The sequence below is a fragment of the Tetrao urogallus genome (assembly GCF_951394365.1).
Source record: "Tetrao urogallus genome assembly, chromosome: 11".
In the NCBI taxonomy this organism is placed as follows: Eukaryota; Metazoa; Chordata; class Aves; order Galliformes; family Phasianidae; genus Tetrao; species Tetrao urogallus.
In genome coordinates, this window is record NC_136824.1 from 9769420 (window position 1) to 9779059 (window position 9640).

The following is a 9640-nucleotide window of genomic DNA, read 5'->3' on the forward strand; positions in this document are numbered from 1 at the left end:
GAACTACCTAGCAGAAGATGAAGAATTTAATGATTAAAGTAATTTTGGATAATGTAAATTTTCTACTTCCAGTAACTTTTTAAAAGTTTAAACAGGAACAACATTCAGATGTAACAAACTCTCTCATTTTTAATTCCTTTTTAGCCATGCTGAAGTTATGTTTTCACCCTGCATTCCCAAATACAGCCTTAACTCATCTATTAGACTCCTCGGTAGTCCAAGCTGAGAGCACATGTAAGTTCTAGTACCAAACCTTAACTTGGACAGAAGTTGTCATTACAGCTGATGTAGGAAATAAATGCAAGCGTAGCTTTGGCAACATATGCTGCCATACATAGACATCATCTGGCTACAATATCTGGTCTGTACACAGTGCACATACAGCATAAAAGTATAGGACAAAGGGGGAGCAAACCAGGAATACTTCAGAAGAGCTTGTGGGTAGTTTCAGTTTACAGAATTTACAAGGAATGTTGCAAAATGTTACATAGATTTTATTATCACAAAACGACAACAGTAATTTTGAGGAAAATGAGCTATAAAATTCTATTTTAAAAAGTGTGAAAACTTTCTCCTTATTCAATTACCATCTGAATGTTCAACACCTGGCATCAAACACCTGCTGAAAACGAGCTTTGACACACAATTTTGGACTAAGTGGATGTTGCATGCCAACTTCTAAGGCAACAAGAAACTCCTCATCCAGAGCCCAAAAAATGGAGGGAGACCCTAGAAATGTAGCAGAAGCATTTCCGCACACTGATTTCAGTAGTCAAGTTTGTGCAGAAGTGATTCCACTAGATTCATAGAGTACCTTTAGAGGCAACAGAAACTTGTCACTTCGTAAGCTTTTTGACACTTTCCAACTCTTCTATAGGCTTCCATTTCTGATGGATTGTTAATAGCTGGAAGAAATCAAAAGGAAGATACGAAAGAAATCAGCAAAGCCCCGTATTCAATTCTCTCTCAGTAAAATGTTAGTCTCCCCTCCTACAATATCATAGATCAATTTATCAGTGAAGGATTTCTAATAGCTTTACATTAGCCCATTAAAAGTAATCAAAAGCAACAAGGGATATGATATCAATAATTTGTTGAACAGAATCACCCCAATATGAAACAATTAATGAACTCAACAATTATCCCCAAATAATTTTATTTTCCTCATCACCCTAGGTGCTCTACTGAACTAAGATGTTTCTCCTTACAGCTGTAGTACTCAAAAACATCCTCAGTCAATTTTGTAATTCAGGAACCAAGTGAGTGTAACCAGCATTTCCCCTGTGCCCATACTTCCACTGTTAGCAGTGGAACGGGGTAAGAAGCAGCTGTGGGCCAAGCAGGCCTGGAATGAAATACTTGAATTCCCCTCTTTAAATAATGCAATGAGATTCATTGCACAATAAGCTCCACTTATTTAAAAGTGTCAGTTTCTGTTTTTGTTCTTATTAACATTTTCCTGGTTCTTACACAGCTGTTTAAGTGCATTCCTCGTGCTGGAAACACACACCGTTGGCACTATTATTTGTGTTAATTACCTTCTGAGGCTGGGTAGGATCAATGGTTTCCCATGGCTCTGGATTGGCACCCTTGTTAATGCTTAAAGAGAAGATAAAGCAGTAAGGTACTGTGTTTTAGGCTGTGAACTTACATACGTTTTTCCAGTATGAGCAATCTACAACCAGCACAACTATTCCTGTAGGTAAGCAGTTCCCTGAAACACATCTATACAGCTTTGGGAATTTCTCTTTTCAGTGTTAGATAAGAATCAATTATGCTAGTCCTTGTGGCTCCCAGAGCACCAAACACAGCCAGTCTCCTTCAAGCATAACGCGCCATCCTAAGGCAAGAAAGCTGAGAATCAAAAGCGAATAAAGGCTCAAATAAAAAGGGGATTTTAATCCCGGTGGCTAAAGATGTTCCTTTCTGTCCCTTTGAAGTAAAGTCATTTTCCCATAAGCTGTACATGGCTGCAAGGCATGGCCGAGCCATCGCAGCTCTGACTTACAGGCAGGGCACACTATCACACGCTGTGCACCAGCCTGCCTGCCTGCATCCCCGAGCCCCCAGCGTCCCTTTGTGGGAGCATCTATCGCCAATTACACCTAAAGCACAGAAAAAACGTGACCTATTCACGGCTGAGAGACCATTCCCTCTAGCCTAAAGGAGCTAACTTCGTCGGCACTTAAAACGCGCCGGTAACTTTGTCATTCCCGGTGCTCTGGAACTTGGCTCGGACTTCTGACTCTTCCTAGAAAGCAGAGATCGGGGCAGCGCCAGGCTGCTCCAGCAGCAGCGTTCGCTTACATCACGTCGGATTTGCTGACGAGGGAATAGACTGAAAAAGCAACAGCCCCAACGGCAGCGCAGGACACGACTCCGATCAGCGGGATGAGCTGAAAGACACCGAGGGGAGAGGTGAGCCGCCCGGAGCGGTTACCAGGAGCGCAGAAGCTACGCCCGCTGCTTTCCCGTCCCCTGCGCTGCGATGCCGGGCACAGGGCAGCCCCGAGCGGAGCCGCCGGGCACACTTACTTCTTTCTTCGTTCTCAGCAGCTGGAAGAAGCTCGCGCTCATCCTGCCTGCGGACCTGCAACAAACGGCCCCGTTAGCGCACCGCTCCTCGGCACCGCCGGGCCCCGAGCAGAAGCGGGTCTCCGTTACCTGGCGGGACGGGACGGGCAGCGCTCACGGGGCAGCGGCGCGGGCAGCGCGCTCTGCGCCCTATATACGCGGTGGACGCGCGCGGCGCCGCCCACACGCACGGCACCCCGCAACCCGCACCCCCGGCAGCACAGGGCAAACGGCGCGGGCGCCCCCTGGCGGACGGCGCGGGCGAGGCACGGCGGGACGCGGCTGCGAAACCGCGCTCCTGCTCCGGCCTGAACCAGAACTTCAACAGGCCCGAGAGCGCAAAGGGCTGAGCCTCTGCCCCAGCCGCGACGACAAAAGCCTTGCTCCGGTGCTGAAATTTGGAACGTGCTTTTGAGAAAGCCAGCTTGTAAGCACTCCCATCTAAAGCAGCTTGTACTGCATGGGAACCATTTCCCACCTTCCAAGGAAGTGTTCTTCTATTCTTTTAGTACTCACTGTGCTTTTTGGACTTCACAATAAGTTAAACATTGCCATTTTGCCTGAGTTTGTAATTAGAATAAGGGAATCTGTAATGAAACAGAGCTGCTGTGCAGTACTTACTGTATCTCAACCCAGCCCCAGCAACCCCAGTTCTATTTATTACTGACACCACAGATTTTTCAGAAGTGAAGTTTTACTGTATTTCATACAAATTGAAAGTGGTAATAAATACAGTACAAAAAAGCAGAAGAGAGAAGCGATTGCAAATCTGTCCCCAAGACATACTTAATAACACTCAAGCCACATAATTCCTTTATGATTCAAGAGGTTAATTCTTGACTATAAATTCTTCATAAAATTCCAAGTCTTTCATGCTTAAAGATGGCTTTACAGTCTCCAGTGATTTCACAAAATGTTCCTGTTTTACAGCAGTTGCTTCGAGTCCGTTCTCCTGCAATGCCAGCAAGGCAGCCTTTGAAAAAGAAAATATTAGAAGTGCTTCATGGTTTTAAGTTGCACAGAAGTCATTGCAAGTAATTCAAATATGTTACACAAAACCAAATTTTAGACAAACTATCCAAAAACAGCACTGTACAACTTACAATATTTATGACAGATTAGTGCATGCTCCACCTTTAGTTCTGTTGTCTGGATTAGACAATGTATCCTTGATCACTCTTAGATTTTTTTTCCAGCTAAAAATGCCACTGTCACTTCAAAGTACACAGAAAAAACTTCTCTGGATCTGAGCCTGAATTAGAAAGGCCATGTGATACAGAAGGTAGTATAACTACTTCTACCAGTGCGATCATCTACTTCTGCCTGGAAATCAGAGAGAACCTTTATACTGATTTGGCTTTTTATCTTAAGTTTTAACTTTTGCTCACTCCTGTTTTACTCATTCTCCTTCCATTTTCAATTGAGGAATAAGCTGTACTACAGTTAGCTTGATAACGCGTATGAGTTAGTTCTCTTTTTCCCCCTGAAAAGCCTTATAGTTTATTCCACAGATTAACCATAAAAACATTCCTTACCTCCTTGCACAGATTTTCAATATCAGCTCCAGAGAAGAGGTCTGTTAGGGCTGCTATATCCTGCAGTGCCACATCAGTATCTAATGGCATTTTCTCTGTGCAGACTTTCAAAATGGAAAGCCTTCCCTGTGAGGAAGCAGGTATTGATGAGAAAACCAAACCAAACAATTACTCCCACTCCAAAACAGTTCAAAATTTAATGTTAGAACTAAGGAAATACAGAAAAATACAAAATCAGAATTATGTTTTTGGTGAAAGAGTGAAGTATTATTAACAGAGATGTTTACTCTTATGGTTCTCATATTCACGTCTAGTATTCAATTACTCACCACTTCATGAAATGAGACCAATTTTAGATATGGTTCCATACACAGTCTGCTTTGGGTCATCTCTTTTTAGGATGGGGAAGGAGGACAAACATTTATACCACTGAACATTTACAGGAAACGAAGATTTGAAGAAAGGACAGCCAACTTCTTACAATACTTTCTACAGTTTGTTTTTGTAAACAGACAATTATTTCAGATTGCTGCCTATTTTCTATGAGCAGTGTACCTACATAATCAGGCCAAATATTACTGGTATTTAAATTACAAATATAATTATTCCCTTCTTCACGTATCTTGAGTTCGGCAACTCATCTCCAGTGAGCCATCCCTCAATTCTGAAGCACATTAGATTATGTTCTTTTTGTTCTGAAAGTATGCTAGCAATTTTTCTCTCCCCATTTAACACCACAGATGGATTTGTGATACATCACCTTTAGATCTGGAGGTGGAATATAGATCACTCTGTCTAACCTTCCAGGGCGCAGTAAGGCATCATCCAACAGATCTGGCCTATTTGTTGCAGCAACTACCATGACATCTCTGCTCAAAGTTTCCTGAAACTCTAGCTGAGCAAAGAGATGGTATGAAGGCATTAGTGCAACACAATTAAGAGAGAGAGGTTTAGATATTTGTTAACTATTAGTGACAAAAGGGGAGGGAGAACAGAAAATGCATCTCTGCATGTAATTATTTTCCTTTTGGTATTAGTACTTCATTTTCTTTGAGATGAAAAATGAACCTACATAACAGCAAAAATAACAGTCTAAAAGAATTTGTCAAGGAAGATGATTTGTGACACAAAATGTACCCCAGCTATTTCTGTTCATGAGCCTCTGTTGGTATTTTGTTCAAAGTTTCATTGAGGAACAGATTTATAAAGACAGTGAGCAGCCTTCATATAGTATTTTATAAAAAAAAAAAAAAAAAAAAATCAGGAATGAAGTAGAATAGCATCTTTTTAAGGTTGAGGATTTTAAGTTTAAAAGCATGAATGACAATTCAAGTTTTTTGACACCTGGGCTGCACTTATCATCCGTACCATACAGAAAAGGGAACTTCAATACCTGTCTTTCCTCATCAGTTAGTTCCTCACATCTCCCCTCAAGCTGTAGTTTATTCCCTCTTCTTTCTGTGACTTTCAGTCCAACACCATCCAACTCATTGAGAAGCACAGACAGCACCCGCTCTGAGACACCACGGCCAGTTTTACCGCGCGATCGAGATCCCAGGATAGAATCAATTTCATCCAGGAAGATTATTGCTGGAGAATTTGCTCTCGCTTGGCGGAAAATCTGTTTTTTGGATTTTTAAAAACAAATGTTAATGCACATATGTTGTTTCAGATAAGGTGAAACCGCTTGTTTGCATATAGTCTTATTTTTACTTAGTGATGTGGACTTAAATTTATTCACACGCAAGAATAAGCATTTATTCAAGAAGCCATTCCAGCTGCCATTCCTACAGACAAATTCTGCTTCTGAATTAAATTCTGCAATGAAATGAAAACAAGAGAGTGGAAATATTTTCAAAGCTTAAAACTGTCATCATTTTAGGGCTAGACTTCCTGTTCATATACATGGGAAACCATACGTTAGTTATCAATTTCATAATCGGGGCAGAGTTTTAACTACCATTTTTTCACATCATCTTTGCACCTTGTACAAATTGAAAATTGTACCTGAGATAAAATCTTCTCTGAATCTCCAACATAAGGTGAAAACAGCTCAGCACCACTTACAGAGAGAAAGGAACAGTGGCAACTTGTGGCCACAGCCTTCACCAGTGTGGTTTTGGCACACCCTGATGGCCCATAGAGAAGAACACCCTTCGGACGAGCCAGCCCCATCCTCACAAATGCCTGAGGAAATTTCATGGGCCACTCCACACTCTGTTAATACATAAACAAGGGATGAAATTTTCAGTAACAGAACTAAAGATCAAAGGCAACCGACAGAACAGCTGAGCACAATACTCCACTCTTTAGTGCATACATTAATTTGAAAGCAACACAGAATGCTAACTTAGCCTTCCTTGGTAGAAAACACACACAGCCACTCTTCTGGAACTTCCCTCTCAGTCTCAAATGCAATAAAAGGCAATTCTTGAAGGATGATATGCAAGAGCCACCTCTGGCTATACAATCAGAGATGGACTGCTGCAGAGTTCATCAGCTACTCAGAAGCACACTAATTATTCCATTGTATTATGCTTGCTGCTCTTATCTTGTGATGCTGATGCTAAATTATTATAGTGCTTGTCACTTATTGTAGTAGAAAATAATGCTTAAGATAAAATATAAAACCATGTAACTCGTAAGATAATGCATTTCCATAACATAACATACAGAACACCTTGGAGAACAGGTCATCAGAAACTGCCTCTTGATCTAAATGTATTTGCATGTTACCTGTTTTAACTTCAACTTCACATCTTCAAGACCACCAATCTGCTCCCAAGTGATGGGTTTACACTCTTTGAGTCCAACTGCACCTCGGAAAGAGGATGGCTGAATTTTTTTAAAAGCTTCCTGGAAATCTGCCATGTTAATTAGCACTTCAGCTGAATCCTGAAGGAAAACAAACAAGGTGTATTAGCAACATTTTTAGCATACAGTGTATTTCACAAAAGGCCAAAGACAACTCAAATTCCTGCCCTAACAAGCTCAAGCAGTGCACACATGAAGACCTAACAAAGTAGAACATATTCTCTTCATGGCAAGATCTTATAAGGAAAACACAACTTTATCAGACATAAGTATTCTACAGAAAGTTTTCTCCCTAAATCATAGCTCCAACTACATCAAACAGATGCTAATTCAGGGTTACTATACACAAGTTCCTAGATTCTCTCGAATAATCAAATAAAACAGGCCTTCACAAATTCATAACAAGATGTAATAAAAACTTCCTGCAAAACCTTCCACCCACAAAGAAGAAAATTTACTTTGAAGACAGGAACTTAAGAGACTAAGTGAAACAGCAGGCTTACATTTGTAACACTTGTGGTTTTTTTTCAGTAATTATTTTCCTTTTCTAATTTCTGAATTCTTCATCTTGCTCAAATTTTCAAGTAAAACTATGTCCTAATGGAGAAAGGGTGTTAGATAATAATCATGTCTTTCCTCTTGATCGATTTGCAATCATACCAAAGAGCTGTGGAACACAGCCTGCATAGCAGCTTCTCTGCAGAGCGCTGTAAGGTCAGCTCCAACATACCCAGTTGTCATTTCTGCCAGCTTAACCAAATCAACGTCTGTAGAAATGGGCATACCACAGGTGAGCATCTGCAGGATGGATCTCCTCTGCGTAAGCGTTGGCGTCCCAATAATAACCTAACCCAAGGAAGATAAAATTTTCAAGTAGTTACTTCATATTCCTCTCATTTCGTAGAACTGGCCAAACAAGTTTGCCTCCACTTTAAACCAACTTCTGAAGATTTATACATACTTATATTGCAACCAAAGAATTCAGGAGGAACTTAACAGTTCATAGATTACAGCTATTTATAGCATCTTTCACACCTACTTTCCAAGAGAATAGTTGTTGTATAATCAGTTGTTCATAAGACACTGTTAGTCACTGTCCATCAAATCCTGTTTTTAGGTAATATAAGCAACTGACTTAGCAATAAGATTATTATTTCATTGTTCACAAAGGCTGAATTAGATAACAAACAGGTTTATTTAATTGAATGCATTATGTAAAATTCAGGCTTGGCTATGTGAACTGGGTGCTCGTCTTTATCAACTGTCCCCTTACCACATCCCCTAAACAAAAAGAGAAAAGAGGGCTGAGCACAGATAGCAATGTCTGCTTACTTCTCTGTCAAACCTGCCCGGCCTTCTCAGCGCAGGATCCAAGGCGTCAGGCCTGTTTGTCGCTGCCACAACCACCATCCTATCCTTACCAGCACCAGCACCGTCCAGCAGCGTCAGCAACTGAGCAACCAGGCGATCCTCAGGAGCGCTGCTGGAGCTCCGTCGTTTCGGGCACAAAGCATCGATCTCATCAATAAAGAGCACGGTCGGGCCCTCACAGGACATCTCCCTGCCCTTTTCAAAGACGCTTCGCAAATTCTCCTCGCTTTCCCCCGGCCTGGAGCCGTACAGCGCGGGACCGCTGACGCACAGCAGATACGCGCCCACCTCCTTCGCCACTGCCTTCACCAGGAGCGTCTTCCCCACCCCCGGAGGGCCGACCAGCAGCACCCCGTCGGGGACGGAAAGCCCCAGCTTCTTAAACGTCCTCGGGAAACGGAACGGCAGGTCAACCATCTCCTTCAGAGACTCTCCCACATCGTCCAGCCCCGCCACAGGAATTTCTGCCGTGTCCTCCGTTAAGAGCCCGTACCGTTCTAAAGTCATCACCTCCGTAATCGTCACGTTCGTCTGGGGGGTTATCAGCCCGGCTTCCTCCGTCGCGGGGTCTACGGAGAGAATTTCCACGTGCACCACGGGAGCGCGGACACGAGGGCCAACAGTAACGACGTAGCGAGGGGAAACGTAGACGTGAGTCAGCAGGTCGCGGACCGCCTCCTGCAGCCCCGCAGGCCGCCCGGGCACGCCGCCCCTCAGCACCGCGCGCACGGCCGCCCCCCGCAGGCGGCGGGAGGACAGCGGCTGCAGGCAGCCGGGGCTCAGCGTCAGCCCGCGCGGGGCCGCCGCCGTCAGCCCGGTGCTGCAGGCCGGGTCCGCCTGCACGTACCCGTCCGCCAGGTCCGGCCGCGGCCACGCCGTGCACAGATAGCAGCCGGCGGGCAGGGAGATCCGCAACGGAGCGCCCAGCCGGACCCCCAGGGAGGAGAGGGCGGCGGGGCCCAGCCTGCACCGCTGCGTGCCTTCGTCCCCGGGGTCCGGGGGTAGAAGCTTGAGGGGGGCCGGTTCCATGGCGGCACGCTACTCGCTCACCCGCAGCCGGCGACACGCCGCCCGCGCCCGCGGATCGCAGTCCGCACCGCTTCCCGCGCCTGCGCCGCAGTGCGAGCACGCGCACGCGGTGGGGCTCCGCCTCCCCTCACAGGTTCCCGCCTCCTTCCTGTGAGGCCCGGCGGCGCTTGGCTTCGCTGGGCGGAGTGCGTGTTCCACCGGCGGGTGGGGTTGCGTGAGCTGTAGCAGCACGTCCGCAAAAACCTGCTAGGATGCGAGATAAAACCATCATCTGTGAGATTTATGGTGTGCACAATTTCAGTCTCGTCAATAGCTTG

At 44.6% G+C, this 9640-nt stretch overlaps 2 protein-coding genes across 2 annotated transcripts; both read right to left on the reverse strand.

The window, feature by feature from the left end:
• Window positions 1–836: 836 nt before the first annotated feature.
• LOC306950438 (normal mucosa of esophagus-specific gene 1 protein) lies at window positions 837–2577 on the reverse strand (the record flags this gene model as incomplete). Its single annotated transcript, XM_079540705.1, has 4 exons — window positions 837–905; window positions 1539–1599; window positions 2308–2396; window positions 2536–2577. 4 exons carry the CDS (start codon window positions 2575–2577, stop codon window positions 837–839), a joined length of 261 nt encoding a protein of 86 aa, XP_079396831.1.
• Window positions 2578–3403: 826 nt separating this feature from the next.
• AFG2B (AFG2 AAA ATPase homolog B) lies at window positions 3404–9323 on the reverse strand (the record flags this gene model as incomplete). The annotated part of the gene is made up of 8 exons (XM_079540728.1): window positions 3404–3547; window positions 4110–4235; window positions 4870–5004; window positions 5503–5730; window positions 6117–6326; window positions 6846–7004; window positions 7584–7769; window positions 8256–9323. The coding sequence occupies 8 exons, from the start codon at window positions 9321–9323 to the stop codon at window positions 3404–3406; spliced, it is 2256 nt and encodes a 751-aa protein (XP_079396854.1).
• Between the last annotated feature and the right edge of the window lie 317 nt (window positions 9324–9640).